We start from the raw sequence: 25,834 nt of genomic DNA on the forward strand, positions 1-25,834 counted from the left end.
TGTGTATATATCTATATATAGATCTTCATTTATTTTAATATTTAAACCCACTAAAAGTTGTAAATACAACTTTTGAATGAAAGGCACAGGAAAAATCAGACAATGCTGATATAATACTCAAAAGAAAAAATATATTACAGTACAAAAAGAGGACAGTTAGTTACGCATGAACAAATCCTTCCAAGTTGACCATCCTCCAGACTCGGGGAAACGGAAATACAGCTGACACAACAAAGGAGAAGGGGGTTCAGAAACAAAAATCCATTAGCCAAACTTGTCTTTATTGCTTTTCCAAACTGGCAAAAGGTCACATCAGCTCTCCAGGTCTCAGAGAAGGCCAAAAAATAAACAAACAAAAACTGCTGTGCTTTCTCTTTTCCCCACAGGTGGAGTGGCTCACTTTTGATTATTCGCCTGTCTGTTGACTGTGCTACACAACACTCCACTGGGCATCTGATTCACAACATCAAAACAGTTGACATATAAAACATATGGAGCCAGAGACGGGTTTATTTGATTTTTTTTTTTTTTTTTTTTAAAGAAAGATCTCTCACAATGCATTATCAACTGATCCTACGCTCATTACGCTTTAATTTGTTGGCCCACCAAGTGTAAAATCAACCCAACCTCTAAGTGGTGCCGAGTGTTTAAATATTCAGCAGACATTTCTGGGATTCAAAAAGTACAAGTCAGAAGCCATTTCTGGAGCAAGGAAGTAATTTGGTTATCTTCATTGCTTTTTATACCGTTGGCTTGATGGAGCTTACTGAACTCAACATTAGTGGGAGCATAGCACAGAAGAATTCATTTATAATTACAGATACTTAAAAAAAACAGAATCTGAAAGAAGAGGCCACTACTATTCACTTTTATCAAGTTTGGAAAAAAAAGATTTATCCTATCAAGAGGCTAACAAAGCAGAAAGGGTTTTGTGACATTTAATATGGCTAATTTATGCCTTAGATCTGCCTAGAGTTTTGGTTCTTAGGAGAGGAGAATCAGTATGCAGGCCTGACAGCTCACATAAGATGTGTGTACACATTAAAGTTTTTCTGGACAGCTCTGGTGGGGAACCAAAAATATAACTTTCTGTACTGCTTAGAATTCCTAATTTTACAACTAGCCTCTTTGGTATAGGCAAATCTGCATCAAGAGACCCACCAATGTCCAATTTGTATCTTCTTTTCCCTAAAAACAGCTGTCTCAAGCTCTCACTGGTCCCATTAAAAGGGAAAGATTTGGGGAGAGGAACAGTCCAGGATGATTGCATCAATTCTATAACTTGGAGATCAAGTGATTGTTTGGAATAGCAGGAAATTATACTTCTACAGACATCAAGGGTTTTCCTTTCGTCCTGCATGAAAATGAAAACTCCAAATTTCTGTTTATCCTCTAAACTCGATGCAGCCTGGCCTTTTCTGCTGCCAGACGGCAGATTCATGCTACTTCCACCTTCTCTGCAGCAATGCTACAGAGGGGGGCAAAGCCATGGCACAGCAAAAAAAGGAAGGAAAAAAATAAAAGAAAAACTTAAACTTGGATTCAGTTTTGAAAAGAACAGCAAATTTAAACAAGAGAAATTAGTGTTATGATCAAACACAACAGTTCGGATGGACTGAGGAATGGCAGGAGGATGGACGTGGTCGGGGCTATGTCATGTTGCCGCGGCCGCTTGGACGCTCTGGTTTGTGTAAGCCTGTGTCCAGTGAAGGATGCGTTTACCAGAGCCCTTTCTCATCTTCCCATCCCCCAGAGATGGCAGCCCACCCTGGGAGGGGAGAATTTACCTCGATTCCCTCTCCATCCTGGTTCTAACCAGAATTTTATAGCGCCACATTCCTCTTTTACACAGGAGCAAAGTAAGGTAAAAGCTACAGCTTTGAGAAATCAGCTTTGAAGTTTGATTCTTACCCTTCCTGATGCAAGAGCTAACACCTTCCAGCTCCAAAGCATAAAGGAGAACAAATGACATCATGAACAAGAACCAGGATCTTAAGAGTCCAGAGACAAAAAGTACAGAATTCAGTCTCTCATTGCGTCAGGCTAACGCCGACTCCATTCATTACCTGGCCATGGCAGAGGAGGAAGCGGCAGCTAGCTGTGTGAGGTATTCGCGCAGTTCCTTTGCTGCCTGAAAGCGGCCGTAACGTTTTTTGGGTTTGGTGCACTCGTCCAACAGAGCCTTGAGTTGTCCATCTTTGGCTATGTGGGCAGGCGGGTCGTGCAGGAGACCTCCAGTGGTGCCCCGCCATGTAGCATACCGTGACAGCAGGTTTTGACATATGGCATAGTAGTTGTGGTCCACAGTGACCCTGGAACAAAGAGAGTCCTTGGAGAAAGACAGACAGGCCTCCCTGTCGCACTCCTCAAACCGGCTCTCGTACCACACGTCGTAGTTTTCCGGCTTGTCTGCAAGAGAACAGATACACAGGTAAATGAATCCACTGCTATGAAAACGTACTAACAGCATTAGTTAAAACAGAAAGGCATCTAGTGGATCATAAGCTTTGTTTTTCCCCAGGTGAATGTAATGAAGTGAGGCTGGGTTATGTAGGCCTTGCAAACCTTTAAGAAACTCCCGGAGCTATAAAATCAAGAGCATTTTTAATCTTTTAGCATTTACACCTTTATTGAGAGTGATACACAAACATGAAACCTGGGGGGGTTGTTGGGTATGTCACGCAAAAATGGTTCAATCTTTGCATTCGGGGAATTCTGCTAAAGAGCTCCCTCAGATCTAGGCAGCCAGTTTTAGATGAATTCTTTCCTGGTGTAGTAAGAGCATTCTCTTTCAGCAAACTGTTTTTCGAAACTATAGAGAAAAACTAAACTTGAAACTTTGGTAATTACAGTCAACTGTTCCACCGCATCTGACCGTGAAGAATATATATATTTTTTTAGTTTGTGCAAATTATTACCCATGAAATCAGCCTCAGCAGAAGCTGACAAGACCAAGGTGCCACTTTTGACACCCCACATGCCCTAATGCGAAATACTACTTTCAAAGCCCAGAGGCAAACAACTCATCTACAGTTTCATTTGACAGAAATGAACCACTTTCCAGATTTATTGAGCAAATAAAATTCTTTCTCCAGCTCATTTCACATTGCTTTTTCCCCCCTTTAGAGGATTGTGCTGGGAAAGAAGGGGGCCAAGAAAATAACCTGGAATGATGAGAGAGCTATTGGTTTGTGCATTAAAAGCCAGATCAATAGCATGGTGGGGTGGGGGGGGGGGGGGGGGTGGGGGGGTGTTGGACCCAGAGGATGCAAACACATAATCAGTCTATCAGCGATGTAATGCACTTCTCCTCTGGCTCATCAGTACAACTCAATCAAACATCCAACTCTGCCCTGTTAGCAAGGGGCCTCCATGGCCCCCCGAAGAGGAGGGGCACATCAACCTCAATCAGTGTGGGTGATGAAGATGGATATGCCTGCGTATGCATATACCGCAAGCAGGCGCATACATATAAAGACGTACACGCCAAAGCAGCAAGGTGAGGTGAAAGCAATTAATGTTTTGGAGCTGGCCATGCATCACACCTCAGCACTGATTGACAGATGGCATCAGGAGAATGTCCTGTTCTTTTACCCACACACACATACAAACACAAACACACACACCTAAAAAGAAGAAGAGAGCAATAGGTTTGTTCTCAAGGACAAAGATGAGCACAGCAAAGAGAAGAAAAAAAAAAGTACTCTGAGACGCAACTAAAGGCTAAAAAGAACTACGAGGTATTTACTTGCACTTCAATGCCTTCAGTTCTCTCCTCCTGCAAGCGCTAGTGTAACAAAGCTAGAAGATTTCCAACACAAACTAAATAATTTCCAATTCAAATGAGTGGAGAGCAGCACATGAGGTAGGCTGCCTAGCCTCACTTGTCTCCTGCATATCTGGTACCTTCCATGTTAAGGAGCTCAGGCTTGACTTGTATACATTCTCCTCACACCTCTGGCTTCACTGGGCTGCACTGAGGGGACATTGGGCCTGAAATGCTTGTTAGCGCGGCCTTACTAGTGGCATTCAAGAGTACGAGCTGGTTTTAACAATGTATGCCTGTGTTAGAGTGCATTATTGAATGTAAGAGAATGAGAACGGTGGTGTGTGTGTGTGCTGCTGCTGCTGCATGTGTGTGTTTGTGTAAGCCAGGGCGTCAGGGAGAATGAGAGAGTGAGTGAAGTGTGCGTTACATTATACAGCATGTGTTTCCAAAAGCCACTAGGGGTAAACTCAATGATGGGGAATGGCTCCTTTCGCACCACTGGACTGTGCAAACACAGCGCACAGCACAACTTCAACGTGGCATGCGTTTTATCTCGCCGAAACCCATCACATCAATATGGATGCCCCTAATGAGAGGGTGGAACAGCACACGGCTTTCTGCGTGTTTGATTTGCAAATCAATTGGCCTTAGTTTAGACTGATGAGATTCGCATCACACTCCTTAGCTTGCTTTCAATCTCAGGCTCTAATTGTAGGGATTGAATTCTCTGTTTGTCGGGCCTTGGGAAGTTACCGTGGCTATTTCCTACCGCTGTCCAACACATTGCACTGACCTCGTAATACTCATTATCGCTGCCGTCCCTCTTCGTCCTGCTGTGCCCCGGCACTTGGCATGCACACAAAGAGATTCAGGCGCGCAAACATGCAAGAAGAAAATAAACTTGGGGCTTAAACTCTGAATAGCCAGGGTAAGCAGCTTGAGATGTCAACCTCTAAATGTGTCGGCCAGACCAAGGGAGTCTCAACCTGGATTGTGCTTTAGGGCTTGCAAAAAGGACTACTTGTGACAAGGTGGAAAATTGCAGCTTTTGGCACCAAGGTAAATATACACACTTTAGTGTGGTGCATTGACATATCGCATTATCACGCACCAAATGAGGGAAAAACTCAAGGGGCAAAAACTACAGGGCATGTTGGAGTACCTTCCCATGTTGTACATCAATTTGCAGTTTTCTGGTGTCAGATCTTGTAATTTGGCAAAATGGCACTTTATCTCAGGATAAATTCATCACAATACTTTCGCCTGCAGCTAAAAGAGTGCATACACACCCCCTTTCTCTTTCTCTCTCTCTCTCTCACACACACACACACACACACACAATAGCTCATATCTGTCACAGGGCATAATGGTGGAATCTCAACACCCAGCGACACAACAGTTTATCACTTTAATAGGATTTCTGCAGGAAGGGACAAATCTAAGAGCCTTACTAGGTGGCCTTGCCTCTCTCTGTAGTGGCCCCTAGAAGGGGGACAGAATTGTAGGAAACTGCAGCACTGAGCGTGTGATGTATAACCATCTCTGTCCTTGTTATGAAGTTTATTCTGAGAGGCAAAAAAAACTAGGGCAGCGGAGATGGCTCGTTATCCGAACTATCTTAGCTTTGATGGGGACGTGCGCGTTAGAGGCAGAAGGGGTGCTGGAGGAGTGTATATTCTTAGAAGAGAGGAGGCTTCGAGCATGCGTGTCCCTTGAGGCCTTTCCTCAAACCTTCATCACTTCCTCATAAGCTACAGTTTGCGGGTATAGTTCTGACATCAAATGCAGTGTTTTCTAGAAAATACAAACTGTGGACAGCGTTTAAAATCACACTCAGGCTTCGGAAAAACTTTTCCAAAGGAGGATTGATTCACGAGTAATTATGTTATAAATAAAAATAATGGTTTATCGGGGGTTCATAACGTTAGAGAAGCATCAATGACAGGTCCATCATTTCTGCATGGTGCTTTATGTGCTAATGTAAATAACACCCTGTAAAGATGAGCAGCAGATCTTTATGAAGCGGTTGTGTTTAAAGGCGTCAATGCATACATGTTCACGAACAATGACCTATTGTCATGGCAACTGGAGGGACAAACTCTGTGAGGCCTTACTCACAGACCTATGGATGTACATGTCTGTGCACACATACCCACAAAGTGAATGTGTGGAAATTTATTGTCAGTGCCACTCACTCTGCTTGATGAGCCTTTTGTCGGCCACAAGAACGTTCTCGGCGTCAACAATGATGACCTTTCCGTCACGTGGGCCGACCGCAAAGTTGTCAAAGCTGACATCGAGCAGGTAGAGGGCGAACTCAAAGTCATTGTTGGTGAGCTGCTCGGCAATGTCCATCAGCTGGCGTGCCAAGTCTACCCTCTTCTCCCACGGCGCATTGTAGAAGCTCCACAGATCCTCACCTACGTAGTTGACAGCTACCACGCGCCCACATGCTCCCAGGTACTTGGCGAACGGCCACCCTTCATCTGACGGAAAGCTCTGGGAAGGAGAAACAGATGAGCGTGGAAGACAGTTTATTAAAAAAAAAACAAAACAAAAAAAACAGATAAAAGAAGTCAGGCTGTGTAATGTAGTTGGCTGACAGAAAAAAAGAACCCAAAAACAAAACAATAACAGTGGCTCTGAACAGCAAAGGTTAACACATGAATTGGAAGAACCTTCAAATATTCAGAAAATATTTGTTTAACTTGCACACGAATCGGCTTCTTTAACACGGACAGATGAAACAAAAATCCCAAAAGGCAAACACAAAGATTCTGTGTGCAGCCTGAGGTGATGTTTTATACACAATTGTAAGCACAATAGCTGAAAATCTGCCAAGGATCACGTGGGTATAACGGATTAAATTTAATAAAAGCAAAAGCCAGTTTGTGTTAAAGCCCTACAGCTATGAGTTGATGTACGCCGCTATATTCAGTGGTTCCAGAGAACTGATAGGAGATGATTTGTGGTAACAGCAGTTAGCAGGAAAGCCTTATGTGTTGTGATGCAGCTGTGGGGCGATTTAAACTGCTGTGTGATGTCGACTAACTGAGTTAATGCAGCTTGGGCATGCTGACAAGAAATCGCTGTGTATTATAGGTTAAACTGATTAATAATAAGGTAATACCACCAAATGAAGGCGGTACTAGCGCACTAGAGCCTAATCTCTCTTGGATTTATTTGCCTCTGCTGGGGTCAGATATGCATGTGTGACCTATCATCTGCAATTGCCTAATCAAGTGGTCACATTTTTACAGGCAAACACATACACAACTGTGGAAAGTTGTACACATACAAACGCACATGAAACTTAAATGAGATAGGCATGAAGCAGCTGTATCTGGCAAATGTTGCAGGCTGCTGGGGGACTCGAATCTCTAAGTCTCATTACCGCTTCGATCTTCCTCCATGAGCTCTGGTGTCTCACACTTTCCCTGCATCAATTTCTTTTCTCTGGGGCCCATTTCATTGTCGCAGGCTGCCACAATGGTCAGACAAATTAATAGAAAATAATAGAATGAAAGCCTGTTTTTCTTTTGTTTCGTTTTTTTTCCCCGCAGACACATGGGTATTGCTGCAAGCGGTACGCCCTCCACCCTATAAACCTGCTGCCATAGGACTTCATCTTTTATAATAAACACCCAGCCATATGCTAGCCTAATGATTGCTTGCATTTCCTATGTAACAAATCTCTCCTGGGTTGCAGTTTTTGGCAGGCAGCCGCCACATGGACACAGACTGAGAATTGGGAGCACTTGTCTTTCACAGCAGCCTCGGTCGCCCTCCCTTTCTGAAACCCAATCGCACCTGCGATAAGGCAGGGAACACATCGTGACACGCAGGTAAGGTGTGAACTACTATCAGTGTTGCATCTCACTTTACACTCGAGGTAATTCAATACTTTACCAGCTTTCAATTTCTGTCATGAGGGTAGGAGGTTAAATATGCATGGCTGCCCCAACTCTTTAAACTTTAATGAAATACAAATTATTTAAAGACATACATTTTAACCCCCTCCATCCTCCTCCTCCCGCACACCACGCAGCTGCTATCTCAAAGACAGCAGCTGGACTCCTGCCACATGGAGACTGTGGCACTGGGAGGATGCAAGTGATCTGGAACCCAAAGGTTTTCAGGTGATGACTATGGTGCGATTTGCAGCTTTGCTTGTGTGCCACTGACTATTTCTGGTGTGTTTTATTTTGAACACTCTGCAAAGTATGCTGTGCATGATGCAATGAAGTCAAGGCAATTCTAAGCCCAACAAAGTCAAGTAAAGCAGCGATGACTCAACGCGACACATCGAGACAGCAGCAAACTTTTTCCAGCCTATCAGTCTGTTAAGTGGAGTAAATCTATACCTTAGGTGTATCTCTTGTTCCCATCAGTTTTAAGAAAGAGCCACAAGCTTGACTGAAGGACAATGATAAGTTGCATGCAGTGTAGGTCGAACCCATTTCCCTGAGGTGACCCGATCAATCGTGGGCCAGACAACAGTCTGTCCATGAAGCACTACTTGCTTCTTGCTGCCTTGTCTGTCTGTGCTCATCATCACTAGACTTGGCAATGACTCACCCAAACTTCTCCAAAAGCCTGTGCTTCAATAACCTTTGTCTAGACTTTTAGATACAGCAAACTCGACAAGAAGAGAAATTAAAGGAAGTCCATCACATGCTCAGAAATGAATGATAATGGTGGGCTGACTGCACTCTCAAATACTGGCTGGAGGGGAGACAATCCCAGGCTACTGAGATGCCATTAGCCACTGGGCTAAGAGAATTAGGATTAGAGATTTAATAGGCTAAATATCTAAAATGGCTTTCTAATTTCTGAGGGTGGTATATAAAGATTAAGTTGAAGCTTGATCAGTTAGGGGGTATATCCTTCTTAGGCTCGCCTCCCTTTGACCCAAATTCAAGCCTTTATGTTGCTGCAAACCTAAGCGGCTCTCTGTCACAATGACAAAACTTGCCCTGTCCAACATTATGACTAAAACCTCCTTTGCCAAGCATCAACCTCTTCTCTCACGCCTGCAGGGTGGATGGTGAGATGTGGGGTTGCGGGGGCAGCCTGAGAGCCAGAGAGCGGAGAAAAGAAGAGAATACGATGGAGACAGCAAACAGAAGAGACAAACAGAGTGTCTTTCACATCTACGCTCCAGTAGACAGGAGGAATAAACCAGCAAAGACCTGCCTGCTAAACACATCTCTCTCTTTGTTGTCAGGTTACAGCCCTGAATAGGAGGAAAAAGTAGAGCGACAGCAGATGGGGGGGATGGCTGATGGGAGGGGGGAGAAGGATGAATGCCCTACGGCTACTTTCATATACTGTCAACGGCTGTTATGAGAACGCCTTCATGTCTGTCTGGCCCTCGTTCGTGGTTCTTAACATAGATGTTGCTCGTTCGCGGTGCTGGAAGGCTCACTGCGCTGCGTCAATTACCTCTGTGCCATTTTTATGAGCTTCCTGTATTTAAATTTTATACACAATAAGTCTGAAAGTGAGAACTACCGAACAGCGTGGGCAGGCACACGAGAGTGGGCACCTGAGCTTTGGATTCAAACTCGCCTATTGCAAGGCTTGATAAATACTCTACGTGTCCCACCAATCATTCTCCCTTAGCGCTCTTTAAACGGTTACTCTGCAGAAGTCATTAACGTCCGCAATGAGGCGTTGAGTGGGGAGGGGGGGATAAATTGGAAAGCCCAGCCTAATATTACATCCACTGCACTATCTCTGAGCAGACCTGGGAGGTACTCTGGTGTGTGTGTGTGTGTGTGTGTGTGTGTGTGTGTGTGTGTGTGTGTGTGTGTGTGTGTGTGTGTGTGTGTGTGTGTGTGTGTGTGTGTGTGTGTGTGTGTGTGTGTGTGTGTGTGGTTACTGCAAAGGTAGTGAATTTTACCAGTCGTCACCCAATCATGTTATGCTATTTAAAAATGCTGAGGGTGCAAAACTGCCAATGACACATCCCAGCAACTTTTACTGCTTTTTAAAGTCTTATCACTTCTTGTTCCCTTCACTGGATAAGAACCTTTTATTTCCTGCTTAGCAAAACCTTGAACTTGTAAAACATGGAGCCCAATGCTTTTTTTTTTTCCCCTTCCTCCCCTGCAAAAATCTTTTGCCGTGTTACAGAAATAATGAGCTGGGCTCGGGAGACAATGAAAGCAAGGGTGGAAAACAGACTCTTCTCATTAAAGACGACCTCATAGTGACTTCTAGGCCCAAGTCTGACTAATCTAATCTTTAAGGTTGTGCCAATTCGCCACCATAGCAGTGACTGGGGGCGTTGTTGTGCTTTCCACCCCCTCCCTTGTAATACAGACACACTGGCGTTCTCTCGGGGGTAGATTGGATTGGGCTGAAATGTAACAGGGCCACAGACAAATGGGCAGCCTCTGGAGAAGAGGATGAAACGAATGGAGCGAGAGGCACAGGAACACACACCTGCGTCCTGACATCTGCTGACAAAGGCATGCCCTTCTACAGGGCCACTTGGGGAGGGCGTGGGCGTGCGTGTGAGAGAAAGCGTTCAAAAAGAGGCTCCTTGTTTGGGTGTGCGTGTGAGTGTTTGTGTCTACGTGAAACGCCACCCGAGTGCATGTGAATGAGAATACGCAACGTGACCAGGGCTGATAACAACCTCTATTCAAGGGCCGAGTAAACATGAGTGGCTCCCAAGATATTGCCTTGGCTGGCTCGCAGAGAACACTGGACCATCGACCATCAAACACACACACACACACACACACACACACACACACACACACACACACACACACGTATATGTTGGACGCAGAGTTGAGTTTAAAAGGAAGCAGTTGCCTTCATCTTTGCAACCACAGCTACTTTCTGCGTAAAGGAAATTAGTAGTTGCAACCAAAGTGTGCAGCTTGTTAAAGCCCTAAGCCGGGCGTGGTGTAAATTCTCAACATTTTCTGTCTTCAACAAAACCTCGCCTCTTCGTAACAAACAAGCCAGGACAAGACTCGTAAAGAGTCCTGGGATCAAACTGTAAAGTTGATGACACGTGGCGGATAGACACATTCAGTCAGATACAACGAAAGAGAGACAGAAAAAAAAACCCCAACAACTTTGAACCTCAGTATTACAAAATGAACATTATTCAGTCTGTTTATCAGGGGGGATTAGTGTTAAGAAGGAGCCACATCTGTTTTGCAAGGCTTGAAAGGCAGGAGGTGCCAAGCTGGACCTAGGGAAAAAAGAAAGAAAAAAAAAAACCCTATTGCTTTTCTGTGCAGCTCTCCTGTTGACCTTGTGTGTCTGGAGGGTGTTTGGCGAACCCCGTCTGGCACTTTGCTGGCCATTTATGTTTAAAATCCAGTCAGTTAGTCTGCAGTGAGAGCTCAGACACCGCAGGGAATCACCCTCATCCTAGCACACATGGTGCAACTTCTTTTCCGTGTCGCGCGTCTCCCGCTGCTGCATTTCCTGCTAACCTAGTTTCCCCTCCCTCTCTCCCTTTGTTCCACCCCCTAAACCTGCAATACAGGACAATGATCCCACATGTTCCAGACATCGGATCCAGGAAATGCCGAGTCACGGCACAACACTGAGGAGTGCATACATGTCTGCTGGTTGAGACAAGCCAACTGTGTAGATCTCTGAATTTAGAATAAGTGACCTCTTTCTTTATCCAGGCGTATGGTTCAAAGGCTACAAAGTTACAGCGCGTACCAATGGCAGCAGTCTTGGGGAACATCCACATCCACTGGTGTACAACTCCACCATTCAGAACCCGTATAAAAGAGGCTTTGGAAAACATGCTGATCTGGCTGTTTCTTGGACAGATGGCCAAAAAGTGTTACCTTTGTGAAGGATAACAAAGACAACTAATCTCTGATTGGGTTTAATGCATCACACAAGTCTTTGTTTCCCCACTCATAAGACTATACTTGCTGTGACCACCCAAGTATAGTTGGAATTAGTTTTTATTTTTGATCCTGTCTGAAAAAAATGTGATAGATCTTTCTAGTGCCCTCACTGTTATTTATTTTGCTACTGTCGAGCAGTCCTTGATCTCAATCAGCTGTCTCGTCTTATTCTGCAGTCAAACAGACTAACTACACTTTCTTGAACTGAGGCCAGTGACTGAGTTAAGGTTAGGGGGTTGGGAGTGCGACATGTAGAGCTAGTGCCAGTAGCTCTACATGTCGCCAGCTGCAATCAAAAGTGGTAGATTTGAAATCATGGGAGGGCCACTGTCTGGTGATACCACCAGAAATACCATGCAGTTCTGCAGGAAACACTGAAAACTAGGCCAATATATTACAGGTAGGGTTTGGTAATTTCCTTCTTTATGTCTGAGTACTCCTTTCCCATTCCCATGGCTTCATCTGACAATGGATGATGTTCATATTACTGGTTTAATATCTTATTATACATGCTATGACAGCCTTTATTTTTCATTTAAAAATCAATTAATGTCCATCTAGACAAGTGTATGAACAGCCTTATGAATATCAGAAATCTTTGCATGTATAAAAACTGAAAGGACTGCTTGTGCCAAGTGGGAGATCAAAAAAGACACTAGGCTCATATGAGAAAACAAAACCAAGACATCGAGTATAATAACCGATCAGACCACGCAGAATTGGCTTGTACAGGGCAGAAAGACTATGCACATGATTCAGTGAGCTGCTTCAAGTCTTGATAGAAATGGGTTAGCTGGCTCTTTGAGTTCTGCAGGTCTTTGCTCTGCAGAGAGAATGAGAGCAGGATGAGGAATGAGTGCACAGGACGGCACACCTCGGGGTTGCTAGTACACACTCCGCCGCTTACTGATAGCTGAAACCCTTTGCCGACCTGAACCTGAGCCACTGCACACGGAGTCACCTCATAAATCCCCTCCGCTGGAAGATGAGGAATGTATTAAGTCATAGGCAGCAGTGTTCACTCAATCTAGGTGGTATTGCCGCCCACACAGTTTGGCCTCAGACCTGTAGGCTGTGGGTTTGAGGCCTACATCAAGGGTTGTATATTTCAGAGCAGGCGCCAATTATCTCAGGGGCAACCATGTAAGCATACTGAGCAGGGAGACTGCTGTCACTGCCCCTGCACTCTAACCTCTCTACAGACCAGAGGGTGCATGAAGAGAATTCCCCTCTACAAAGAGCAAATACACATATACACACACATACATATATATATATTTATTCATTTATTCGACATGCTAGAAAAAGAGTCAAACATTAAAAGAGGGGCCTGTGAACATTTCCCTTTACATACAGTGAGCAGTTAAAATGCAGAGAGTTTTAGAACTAGCAGGGGTGGAAATGCCAAAACTGTACAGATGCTACAGATATCCCTAACCTCTTATAATTTCTCTGACAGGAACCAAGTGCCTTTTGCTTTAATGCAGTGGGCAGTTTTATTACTGCAAGCACCCGATGTGCTGAAAGGCATATTCTTGCTAACATTAGGGCCCAGGCTCTCCAGGGGACAGAGGATAGTAAAGAGCTGCTTGTTACAGATCAATATTGGCTATCTTAAGGGGTCCAGGGAGAGCTGTGAATGACTGTCTCCTGCACTGCAGAACTGTATCTTCAGGAGCAGGGCATAAGATAGGCTGGGGTGCACACTGTAACAGTAGGAAGCTTTGATGGGGGTGTTGAGGGACAAATCTAAAAAAGAAGCTAGTGGGTGGGATGGGAGGGGGGTTAGCCACAGGCATTTACCTAACCAAACACAGCTGTCAGGCGTGTGTGTGACTGTGTGTACTTGTGTGTGTGTGCGCACGTGTTTGGAGAGAGGAAGAAAGAGAGAAAGGATTATGGTAACACAAGCAGTCTGGCTCATTCAAACAGAGGAAAACACCACAAGGCTCTGGCTTGTACAACACGCACACACACACACCCGCGTGCACGCACACAGACAGTCACACAAACCCTCGGTTCCTCTCCTTCTCTTCTCGCCTTTCCACCAGGGCCTCCATCCAGCGAGGGCAGCCAAAAAGAGGGGAGTCGAGCCCAGATAACTCCCCGTCTTATCCTAACAGGATTCAGTCTGTACACAAAGGCCTATAAGAATAATGAAAGGGGGTTTGGGAGCAGTTGAAGGAGGGTTAAGCGGCGTACACAACCTCCTCTCTTATGTGCTAAGAGCGTCACAATCCCCAAGACCCAAAAACAAAGGTACTAATCACAGACTACCAACTTAAATACTATTTACTGGCCGACCTCAGCCACTGAGCCAGCCTTTGAGACAGAAGGCTCTCACTTAAGCTGCGATAGCGTGCAGCGTGTGATTAAATGAAAAGAAATAAATAAAACTAAAAACAAAACAGGTTTTGATCCTCTTTGTGAAGAGGCACGATGACCCAGAAAACCAGACCATAAGGGTTTTCCTGCACGGAAATTATAAAGGCTTAAATTCTGTCAATACTTTGCCAGAGCAAGCATATGCTGCAAAAAGGAAATTTTTTCCCCCTCCATAAATTGACATTTTTTTACAACCCACACAAATCTTAAAAACTATTTTTCTACTTGTTTTTTCTTGATATTTGCACAAAACATCACAACAACCTGTCTATATAAACTTCAATATTGTCTCCAAAAAAATTTCCTCATTTAATTTCTTTTCAACAGCAAACTGTAAAAATAATTGCTTCTGTGTAACAAATAAGGTTACATGGGAAAATTATGTGCATATTAGTCAAAGAAAATAAATAAATAAAAAAATCTCCCCAACAAGACTCTTGGAGCATGTTTCAAAACCACACCACCGTTTTAAATTTACAGTTATAGTCATTTAAACTGAGGGATTTAAATTTATGTTACCAACACAAAAATAAATCGAGGTGGTGCAGGTCGCAGCTGAGGTACCACATTTGCCTCACGTTGTGCCAGGAAAAACCCCAAACACAAACTGTTTATTCTGGCTTAGCTTCCTGAAGTGACAGAACATTGTAATGGATTATGCAGAGCTTCATTAATCAGCAGCATACCAAAGAGGCATCCCCCCCTCCATTTTTTTAAAGATTCAAACAAGCTACTGGTGTGTTTGCTCAGAGAGCTGTGAATGTTTCCTTCAATATTTTCATTAAAATGTTGCTGTCAAAACTGTTAGGAAGAACAGGAGATAAGGTCATCCATGTAATCTCTCCCCTGATTTAGCATCAGTGTCAGAGTTCTTGGGGGGGAAAAATACAGTGTTACGTGTCTCCTTGTCAGGTGGGGCCAAAGTGTTGAATGAGTTGGTGGATCTGCAAAAGGTGGGGAGAGACTGTAATAGAAAAAGAGGCAGAGAGAGCTGAGAGGTGGGGTGTCTGGGAGTGCACAGATTTGAGTTTAGAGGAGATGAGAGCGCCGCTGACTGAGTTAACCCCACAGGCCTGTCACATCCTATTCTCAGCTCCACTGAGCAAGACAGGGCTGAGGACCAAAAAGGGTGCGAGTACAGTCACATGCTTCTGGCAAACTCGCTAAGCTTAATGATTTGGAAGCGAGGACTAGGCTAAATTGTACTAATTTAAGGTTGGGCCAGATGTACTCCATCAAACACAACCATCACCTGATGAATCGGTGAGTCATCTAGCCGCAGGAGAGACGGCACGGATGGCAAGTAAGATTCGAGCCATGGAAATGAGAAAATGAATTACTCGCTTCTCATGCAAACCGAGTTATTGTTGAATAAGAGGTAAAAATTAAACAGCATCATGTAATTCCGCCGCTTGGCAAAGAGACAACCCCTTGAACAAGCAGATTTATCAAAGTAAAAGAGAAACCTTTCCAGGGTAACTTAAACTGCGCCGCTAAGAGGAAATGAGGGGAAAACGGATGAAACTGGATAAGACGACTCTCATTGCACAAGGATTTTTCCTTGTTTGGCTGTCGTCATTTTTGTCTTCCAAAAATATTTATTCCCCAAAGCCAAATTGTCTTCCACGTGACAGAAAAGTGGGGGTGGTGTGTGTGCGTGCAGCACACAAGTGTGCACTCATAGACACAGAGAACACAGAAAACACATTGTTGGCCAGACCCAAAACAACACAGCAGATTGTTTCCCACTGACAAAGAAGGTCTGGTTTCTCATAGTGAATCAGGGCCGATTTACTGCCTGTGGCTTCAAAAGACTGGAAACAGAAGCCTTTCTAAGAGAGAGTGCAGCTCGCTGAGCAGACAGCAGAAATGTTATTCGCATTATTCAACTGTATAAAGCCATAGGAGGGAGAAAGGAAAAAGAAATAAAAATGAAAAAAAAAAATATCCCTAAACCACAACACTGCTAGCTGATGACTAAAGGAAATTATTTACGCTAAATATAGCAAAGTTGAATTATAAAATGAGTGAGAGTTTCCTTTATTCAACCTACTGGAGAGGTCTCATGACAAGAAGGCAGAGTGATAAATAGTTGAAAAAAGGCCCGGGTTAGATTAAATAACGAGTCATAAAACTCGGCCCACATTCCTCTATATCTTCTGTTAAAGCCTGTCCCCACGCAGCAGCTCAAACCTCTAGCAAAAAATAAAGAAAAAAAAAATAGGTAGACCAAGGTGTTGTAGTACAGCACGTCTCCTGTTCAATCTCTATAGACGCTATTAATTCTTTATGGTCTGCTGCTGCCCAACCTTGTGCATAGGGCCCTTTCAGTCTCACAGCAAATTTTCTCTTCTTTTGAGGTTAGTGATGCTGACGAACAGTCAAAGTACTCAGGATCTGCGAGTCTCTGAGAGGTCTCGCACATTTCTTTGTGCGTTATCTATCCCGGCAGTCCACGCGCGCCATCTGCTATCCTGCGGCCTTGCGCGAGCAGAGACCCAACGGTTCCTTCTTTTACCCACAGGTCACAAGTTCAGGGTGAGATCAACAATTCATGAGTCCTTGTAAACATGTAAAGTCTCCACGGAGCGGGAAGTGGAAGGAGTTGTGGACAATGTGAGTGCATGATGTGTTTGTGCGTGATGTCTTAAACTGTGTGTCCAAGATAAGACTAAGGCCGTGGTGGTGGTGGGAGGGGTGATTCCCTATGACTCTGAACTGAAATATAACTGAAGTGATGGAATTGTCTGCACACGTGTGATGAAAAAGTAGGGGAGGAAGCCATAGAGAGGAAAAAAAAGGGATGTTGTGAGAATAGGGGAGAAAGGAAGCGAGGGGGAGGGTTGAGCGACCGCACAAAGCTAATCAGATTTTATAGATTGACCAGACTAAAAAGCTGATCCCGCCTTTTGTCCTCTGAAATGCCTGGAGGTGTCCAGTAACACATGTGGGGGACAGTGAGGCGGGGAGGGGGGGGAGCTAGTGGTGGAGGTCAAAACAAGTTATTGAATGTCTACACGGGCCAAGACCATTGTTGTTCTGTCCCCTCGTGAGACCCTCAATGCCAAACAGAAATTGGAATTGATTGGCCGCCTGTTAATCAGCCGGTGAAAAGGATGCGGATGCAGAGGAATACGCCTGCTTTGACATCAGGATGACTGAATAAAGGTGGGTCAGGGTTTTTCTCCTAACCTCGTGTCAAAGCTAGACGTTAAACTTTTTTTTTTAAAAGCATCCTTTTCATTTCAGCAAGATGAACCGTTTGTTTGGTTAAAATGCGTCAAAATCAAGAATGTTCTAATCTTCCCTGTACCTGTACAACAAAGCATCCTGTTGCATTTTCATCAAAACTAAACAGTACATATCCCAAAATCTTCTTTAAAAAAAAAAAAAAAAGTCATAGATAAAGTAAAACAATTTCTTAAAACTGTTTTTTCTTATAGCAACACTGAAATTCACACAGAAAAAAAACAAGTTAAAAAATATTTTGCAGGACAAATTAAGGATCAAGAATACTGGCACTGATACAGTTTAGCAGCCCTGCAGAGACTGCTCCGTTCCAGTCACACACAAATGAAGACAATCCAGTGGACATAGACTTATATTAAAATTAAAAACAACTTGGACCATTTACAGATGCATCCTTGAATAATTTAAAACTGCCCTACATATGGTGTTAAATATGCAGCACTGCCGCCAGCCAAAAATTGCCTTTTTCCCCTCTCAGAGGCCACAGCTCTTAAACCCTTCTCCATTCTAAGCAGAAGAATATTCTTGCTCCAAATAGCCGGCATGCAGTCTTGAAGTAGCCCTGAGTTTAGGGAGGACTTGATAGCCTGTCTCAGATCTAGGCAAGAGGAAGGAAAAGGATTCCCGCCCTGTAATTTAGTGGGGGCTTTGTGGGCCAACACGCTGTTGCACTGATATTCTGAATCTCCGGGAGTAATCCAGGAGCCGCGTTTTATCATCTGCTCTGAAACCAGCTGCCGCCACGGATCAATTGACAAAGAGGTCTTTGTCAGATGATCCGTGCATCTTTATCCAGATGCAACATTTTCCTCGAAGCGTGTATTTGTCAAACATGATTTAAAACCAAAACAAAAAACAACAACCCTATCAGCTCTAAGACTGCTTTATACCCTGTAAACACCCAGATTTTAAGAAGTTCAAATGTAGACACAGTACCTGCAATACGAGTGGTTCCGGGTTAAATGCCAGCGTCATGAGCAGCTGCATTCTTTCCGTGTCCTTGAGGTTCTTTAGCAGGAAGCTGCCAGAGTCCTTGGTTTCGGCGTACCTGCGGACCACACGGTCCAGCAGTCTCTGAGAGGGGCAGTGCACCAAGTCTGACCAGCCCTCTACCACATCTGGAGTAAGCAGTCGAACATCGCCGTTGATCCGGGCAAATTCAGTCTTGTACATTGCCTGGATGAGGTCACATCGCGGCCTGCCTGTGGCCCTCTTGCAGATTTTCTGGTCTATCTCGGCCAACTCCTGGTTGGAGCCGAGCCGTTTGAGCACCACGCGACGAGTGCCCTCCCTGGGCTCTCCGTACTGCGCGAAGTAAACATTCTTGACATTGAAAACGTCTAGAAACCGCAGGCGACCCCAGGTCTCAAAGGAAACCTGGCCGTTCATGAACTTGCGGCACCAGCTGGTGCCAAAGCAGGCGGGACACTTGTTGAGATTGATGAATCGTCTGTCCGTGAGCTCATTCTTCTGGAAGGACGCGAACAGGTTGTGGGTGTTCATCAACAAGATGACAAACAATCCCACCACCAACAGGAGCTTTAGACAGCGGTACAGGCGGCCAAGTTTGAGAGGCAGGAAGCGCAGCATGATGTGGATGGGTCAGGAGTGGGGTGTTGAGGGACAGGGGAAGAGGAGGAGAGGTATTGAGATGATCGTCAGGGAGCTAACCTCAATGCCTCTCCGTCATGGTGCAAAGGGGAACCTTCTAAAGCGGCAGACAGGGGCGAGGTTGGCACAGCTGCACTGTGCCAGAATTTGGCAGTGGCCAGTGCGTCATGTTCTCTCTGCAGTTTGTATGTAAACTTGGGCCAGCAGTTCTGAAATCAAGCAGACAAAGAGACGGAAAAAAATCATTACATGAGGGAAAATATAAAAGCTACACCTTATAATACCAAAAATCCAGCGTCTTGCCTTAAGTAACAGTGGAAAAAGGTTGATTTAATTTCCTTCTCACCATAAATCCTTACATGTGATCCCACCTTGTAAAACAAAATGCAGCTTCTCTGGAATATGAAATAGTCGCACAAATTTGAATTGCTTGGGTCATTTGAGAGATTTCATTACTTTTTGAGCAGAAATGAGATGGCCCACAGCCAATGCAATAAACCTGCCTGTGCCTGTTTGAGTGTGTTCTCTTTGGGAAATCATTTCTTGTATACTCAAAGTATAAGAAAAATAAATAAAAAGGGAAAATAAAGTGTCAGTGATCAAATTAAGGGGAAATGTAAAACATCGTCCGCAAGTATTAAAATAAAATGTCCTGCATTCAGAGGAAGAGTCCCTCAGTGGGCCCTCCCTCTGCACCAATAAAAATATCCATCACTTTTTCTAAGATGTACTGCAGAATAACTTGCCATCTGAATACCTCAACGGTTACTTCTAAGCTCAGGAATCTTGATTTTGTTTCTCTTGCTTCAGATGGAGGAATCTCGGTTTGCATTGTGATGAGAGTCACACCGTGCAAAGTTTAACCTTTGATCAGAGCTGCCCTGCTTCGTTTTAATCATGCTTTGATGCTGTTTCTTTGAAAATGGCTGCTGTCGCTAAAATAACGTTTCTGGTCGAGAGGGGGAAAAAATGAATCTGAATATTTCTACTGAGATTATTAATTTTAGCCAAGAAGCAGGATGGCAAGTCCTATCTGAAGAAGAAAAAAAATCTGGGATCACAGTGAGAGAACAAAGCACTTAGAAAAACCCTACAAGCCCACTAAAATCTGTCCACGATGAAACCATGTTAGAACCCCCCCCCACCCCCAATCCAGCTTTTAGGCAGTAAGTATTTTAAGTCGCTTTAAGAAATACAATGACTCAGACCATGCAAATTAGCCATCCTCAATTAGAGCTCATTAGGGCATGCCTATTAGGACAGCTGACTTGAGAGGGCATGGCTAACGAGCAGGCACAGTAGTGTGATTAGTTTGTGTGTCGATGGGTTCCCTTGCTTTTAGATCGAAGAGGCGGAGATTCTGGTAGGACACGCGGGCTAAAAGCAACTGAGAAAGCGGCGGCTGTGAGAAACGTGGGCCTGCAGCACGCCAAATAAGAGCCGAATGGAGAAGCTTTTACCCCACACCTCTGTCTGGAAATACCTCGAGCTGATCAGGCCAAGTTGCCTAATGTAAAAATAGACCATATCCAAATAGGGAACTACAGAGTGCCACACTGCATGTTTTTAAAAGGCAAAGAAAAATGTTATTCGAGCATTTCCCCCCCCCCCCCCCCCCCCCCCATTCTCGCCACAACACGCGCAATGTGACTCAACTCAGCAATAAGAACATGATTTTTTTTTTCCTGACATAAATAAAGAGTGAGATAATGAGTTACTGAGAAACTTTACAGCCGCATTTTCTACATGGGTAAAAACCTTTCAATCAAGCTTAAAATGCAATGATTTTAAGTCCTATGACGGCATTTTTTTTTAATTCCTCTATTACAACACATTACACTCAAAGTTTGAGATGCACTGACTTATCAGACAATATCGACCACTTTCACTGTGTGTCTTATTCAGCTTTTCATTAACTCGTATTATTGAAGCTGGACTCTTGTGAAATAAAAAGCAGGAAAGCCGTCATTGCCTGGCACAAAAGGGATAATGTATAGCTACAGAGACACACAATGACAAAACATCTGAATCTGAAGTGGCCTTTGGCTAAATTGTTATTTTAAACATTAGACTTACTATTGGCCTCAAATTAACAAATGGTGCATCCTTAATGATGGTAATATTTGGCTGGAATCATCTAGAGAGCACTTCGTGAATATATTGCAAGTGCTACTGATTCTCACATTATCTCATCTCAAGATAACTCAGAAGCGGGTAAAAAAAAAAGGAGAATAGAAACTTTTTTTTTTTCCTCCAATTTATTTCTAGACAGCATTTGAAATTAGCTCTCTGAATAGGGGGGGATAAATAGATAAGTAAAGTAGGCCCACACTGGGCTGTCTTAGACAAAAGTAGTCAAAAGGATACATGTCTGTGCCTTTTACTACAGGGAGTGAGAGAAAGCTGATTGCTTGAGGGGAAAACCGAATTTCCCGTTGTTATAAAATCTCGATTCAAGTGCCATTTAGCATCTGACACAGGCAGCCACGACACTGACGTGACTGCAAGATCTTGTGAGCAGATATGAAATTTATCTAGGATGAGCTAAGGGCTCAGAGAGGACGAACCATAACCTCAGCGAGGCCAAGAAGTGTTTCACCTCTTCATCCGTGAGAGAAAGAAACAGAGAGCCGGGGCAAGCTTAAACAAACCCTGAACAAGACCTGGACAGCACCGAGTAATGAGAAGCACAAGCTGGCAGCCGGCATGAAGAGAATACATAGCTTTGTATTCCTTGCCAGAAAAAGCGTTAGACCACAATTACATATGGAGCATTACCACCTGCATTATGTTAGTAATCACACAATGCGAAAGGATCATTTTCTTCCTCTTAATGAAAGACAACTTTAACGCTCAAATTATTGTCAATGAAACACACAAATCGGCCATCTATGGGTTTATAGCATGCCACGATTAGCATGGCGCATGAGCGGGTGCAGTTTGAAATGCTAGTGGATTTGAGGTTTTTTATAACCTGCTGCTGTTACAAGCACAGTAATAGTGGGAATAAGATGAAAACATTCAGCTTTATTGGGAGAATGACATGGCAATTTAAGACGGGGATCTCTTTCCCTGGTAATTACCCCACTAGACTGCTTCCTCGTGAATTTTACACCTGCAAAACCATTTATTTAACTCCCTCACTGACTATTGCGGTATGATGGGAGTTATTTAAGAGAACGTGGCGAGAAAGAAAGGCAGACTGCATAGGGCTCTATGACAAGGTTGCCTACTCAGGTTCTCGCTGAGGGTAAAGTTCACTTAAAGTTCTAAATTAAAGCCAGATGTTTTTATTGAAGGGCATTGAAATTTAAAGCAGTGTTTTCTTTGGGGCAAACCTCACTGTGCCCACAGAAATCTGTTTCAAATTACCCCCCTTCCTACCAGACAACCGTCAGTGCCTCTTCAAAAGATGGGAGGGATGTAGAATACCAAGAGGAGGGGGAAAAAAACTGTTTAGAATAAGCACCAAATTACTTCTCATGATACAGGGCCGCTGCCAAAAGTGGGCTAAGAAAGTTTTTCAGCATACTCAGTCTACAAAGTATAGCGGTGAGCGCTTCGAAAGAGAAGCAAAGAAAAGAGGGCAAATCAAAGGATGCCTGACTCCTCATGCATGGAAGATGAGTCTCGCATTCAAAATGTTCCAAGTTTGGCAGATGTTAAGAGCCGCAAAATGGCTCATTACTGGGACTGAAAAGGCAAAAGATGAAGCAATAGGCCCCATGTTGGCTTAAAGCAGAATGACAAAGGTTGAGACAGAGGAAGATGACATGGTAATATTCTAATATTTCAACTTTTATTAAACTTAGATTTTAAAAGAAAAACTCAGATAAAGAGGAGGGGATTGAAAAGGAAATTTCTTTCTTGAATAATCTTTCCTACAGCTCATTGTGTAAGAACCAGCTTCAGATAATGGTGTGCAAGGGCAAGGCTACTCTCCGGCTAACCCATTTCTTGACTCCACCTGAGGCTAAACTTCATTATGATATAATGAAGTCAAGCCACACAAGAACATGCTTGATTAATTCCAATGGAAATGCAAAAGAGAGTGCACGGTGGGAAGTGGGGAAAAGGACTGAAATACAGTGGAGAAGTCGGTAAAATAGAGAGAGAGAGAGAAAAAAAAAAAGATAACTGATGTATAACTAGCGGCCAGCAAGAAAAGAGAAGCTTTGAGTTATTGCTCTTGTGATTGAAATGACTGGAAATAGATCACTTGAATACAGAGCAGCACTTCTCCATCTCTGAATGGATGCACACAAACAAACACACGCGAGAGCGTCTACCTGCAGGACCGCTGGCATTACCCCCGAATCCTCAAAGTTGGAGGGGGGGGGAGCCACCTCTGCCCTTCACCACCACCGCAGCCGCCACCACCGCCACCTCACTTGCTTTGCAATGTGTGGTTCTAGCTGGAGAGAGGAACTACTGTTGCCAGGATTATCGACCGTGGGAGTCAATAATGTTTGATCACAAAAACATTCAGCCGCAGCCGGGTTGCCTCAGTACAGCAAACACATAGACAGTGATGGATAGATACAAATGACAGTAACATTCGCACGCCTAATGGAAAATTGAGTCCTCGGATTATAAGTACCAATTAGCAGCATCCCCACAATGAACATTAGTCCATTCATCTCTGGCCCAAACCAAACACGAGAGGGGTTTTAATGAGAATATCAATAGTATCTGCTTTGCGCCAAAATGACGCAGCTGTTAAGAACACACTGCGAAGACCTACTCTGGATTCCCCAACTGAAAACAGCTTCTCCCTTTTCTGTTTAATTTAAACAGCTGCACGGTTGCACAACCCACGATCTCTCTGGAAAAGTTTGAGGAGTTGGCGTGGATCTGAATCCCATGTTAATGCTACTGCAAGGCAAACATGTCAGCCGAGTGAAATGATTAAAACAAGCTGTCAAAGCGAGCTGCAGTTTAAACAATCGGAAAATGCGTTTGGATGGGGAGGAAATGAAATCGATTACCTTAAAGACATTCGTTCTCCCACCTTTGTCTGTTTCTCCGTCTGCTCTACAACTTTATCTGAGACTGATTTGGCAAGTCTGGAGGTCAAAAACAAAAATATACTGCTGCTGTGGGAGCTTTTAGGCTGCAATTATGAGACGTTCCCCTGCCGAGCACTTAGAAACATTCAAATCAACCACCAGCAGAACGCCTTAAGTGTATCAGGCTATTTTCATAGTTCCCTCGTCAACTAACCTAGCAGAAAGGATCCGCAATTAGTCTCCCGATCTAGAAAAATTAATTCTAAGCAGCCCGTTCTATTCATTAGACTGTAAAGAGAAATTCCATAGGACTTATTATGAGCTTTGTGTGGAACCAAACAAACTCTTGTGCTAATCTTTTTCTCCTTTGAAGGAATCAAGGGCAGCAGTTTTCAAAGAAAGTGCAATCATTACTATGCCACAGAAATCTCATGGTCAGATCTATTCATTCGTTTTATTGTTTTTTTAAATCCTCTCAAAGTTAAGCTTATATTTTAGGTGCTTTTAGGCTTGATGGAGAAAAAGAAACAGCCTCAACCTGTTGTGTTTTTGCCAAAAGGAAGGCGAATCCAAAGGAAACCTGTTGAGATGAAGTGTTTTAAATAGCTTGAAACTACAGTGGGAAATTAAGGGGTGAGAATGGGGGGGGGGGCAATGTTTTGTTAAATAAATACTAAAACGTTAACAGCGCCTCCGGCAAACATGATAGCTCCTGGACACCAGCGTTGTTGCTGTAATTTAGTATGATCTGCATACAAATAGAGTTCTGGGGCAGCACATTTTCTTCACCCTACAGTGTATCCATTCTCATCCATTTTTCCCCCCATTATGCTTTTCCCCCCCTTTTTTGATTCTACATCAAATTGTGCATAGGAGTCTTGCCATATTCTCTAATGCAAGGCAAATAACGAAAAGATTAAAAACAGCGTGTAATTAGAGGGAAACATACTAACCACCTATGCTTAGACTGTTCTGCTGCAACTAAAATGACACCACCAGCAGTAATAGTGGTAATAATATGCTTCTTGTCACCGCACAGTGGATGTGGGCATCTGATAAGAGTTTGTTTTTAAAAAGCGCTGAGGGTTTTTGTCCTTTTTTGCTTTAATTATCTTTGCTTGATCTATGGTCACACGGCGGACACTCGAACTGTTACGCATCCTCTTACTGATATAAAAAAAAAAAAAAACATTGAGTTTTTATTGCTTTTATGGATTTTTTTTTCTTTATCGAACTGCTCAAAAATAGACGTGTGAGCGACTTCTGCGATGCACAATTTACCTGCTCTCGCTTTAAATAAAAAGCAAAACAAAAAAGAAAAAGAAAAAGAGTTGAAAGGCAGCACGGACTGCAAAGAGAAGAAACAACTGTGAAACAAACCTGTGACTTTTCCCCCCTCTCCGGCTTTGTAGTAGTGAAATGGTTAGCGCTCAGCTGATATCATTCTTCAAAGTTGCGGCTACTTACGAGGCGGACGAGAGGGGACTTTAAAACACCGGCGATTGTATCTCAGCCGAAAGCTGCTTCTTCAAAGCTCGACGAAGATCTCTATCAAGCACACTCAAACGGGCTTCCCATTTCTAGCTCTTAGGTATCTAGCCAGCTAGCCTGCTAGCCGCTGAAATAAACAGTTGAGCTGTCGAGTCCTTAACTCTTCGTTTACCGGATGTTTCCGACTGGACGACGGACTCCTCTTTACAAAGGACAACAGCGTCCGTGCGGTGAATTAACGTCCATATCTGTCCGCGTGTTGCGAGTCCCGTCCGCGGTCACGGTATTGCCTCTTTTCTTGTTCTCTCAGGCAGCTGCTCACTCCTCTCCAACACCACAATGGGTTCTGTTTCGACTCTTTTCAACACCAGCCTCTTTACTCTTTACGACAACCGTTCTCTGTTTACGGGCACGGTTGCTAA

At 43.8% G+C, this 25,834-nt stretch overlaps 1 protein-coding gene across 3 annotated transcripts; it reads right to left on the minus strand.

Moving 5' to 3' along the window:
* On the minus strand, nucleotides 1–25,752 carry dipk2ab (divergent protein kinase domain 2Ab). Of its 3 annotated transcripts, none has more exons than XM_085173261.1 (4): nucleotides 25,585–25,752; nucleotides 18,238–19,121; nucleotides 5,965–6,268; nucleotides 1–2,409 (listed from the first exon to the last, which is right to left on the minus strand). In XM_085173261.1, exons 2-4 carry the CDS (start codon nucleotides 18,889–18,891, stop codon nucleotides 2,063–2,065), a joined length of 1,305 nt encoding a protein of 434 aa, XP_085029387.1. In that variant the 5' UTR covers nucleotides 18,892–19,121; nucleotides 25,585–25,752; the 3' UTR covers nucleotides 1–2,062. The 3 variants fall into 3 exon arrangements, with proteins under 3 accessions (XP_085029387.1, XP_085029386.1, XP_085029385.1); XM_085173260.1 differs by having other exon boundaries at nucleotides 25,389–25,752; XM_085173259.1 differs by having other exon boundaries at nucleotides 25,302–25,752.
* Nucleotides 25,753–25,834: the final 82 nt, after the last annotated feature.

This window comes from Neolamprologus multifasciatus, chromosome 9, assembly GCF_963576455.1.
Source record: "Neolamprologus multifasciatus chromosome 9, fNeoMul1.2, whole genome shotgun sequence".
NCBI classification, from domain to species: domain Eukaryota; kingdom Metazoa; phylum Chordata; class Actinopteri; order Cichliformes; family Cichlidae; genus Neolamprologus; species Neolamprologus multifasciatus.

What these genes read in the sequence shown, in the direction of transcription:
- dipk2ab (XM_085173261.1), bottom strand. Translation starts at nt 18,891, where the DNA reads ATGCTGCGCTTCCTGCCTCTCAAACTTGGCCGCCTGTACCGCTGTCTA. An exon ending in CGGAACCACTCGTATTGCAG is followed by an intron (nt 6,269 to 18,237) that starts GTACTGTGTCTA and finishes TCTCCTTCCCAG; the next exon opens with AGCTTTCCGTCAGATGAAGG. An exon ending in CAAAAGGCTCATCAAGCAGA is followed by an intron (nt 2,410 to 5,964) that starts GTGAGTGGCACT and finishes GTTCTCTTGCAG; the next exon opens with ACAAGCCGGAAAACTACGAC.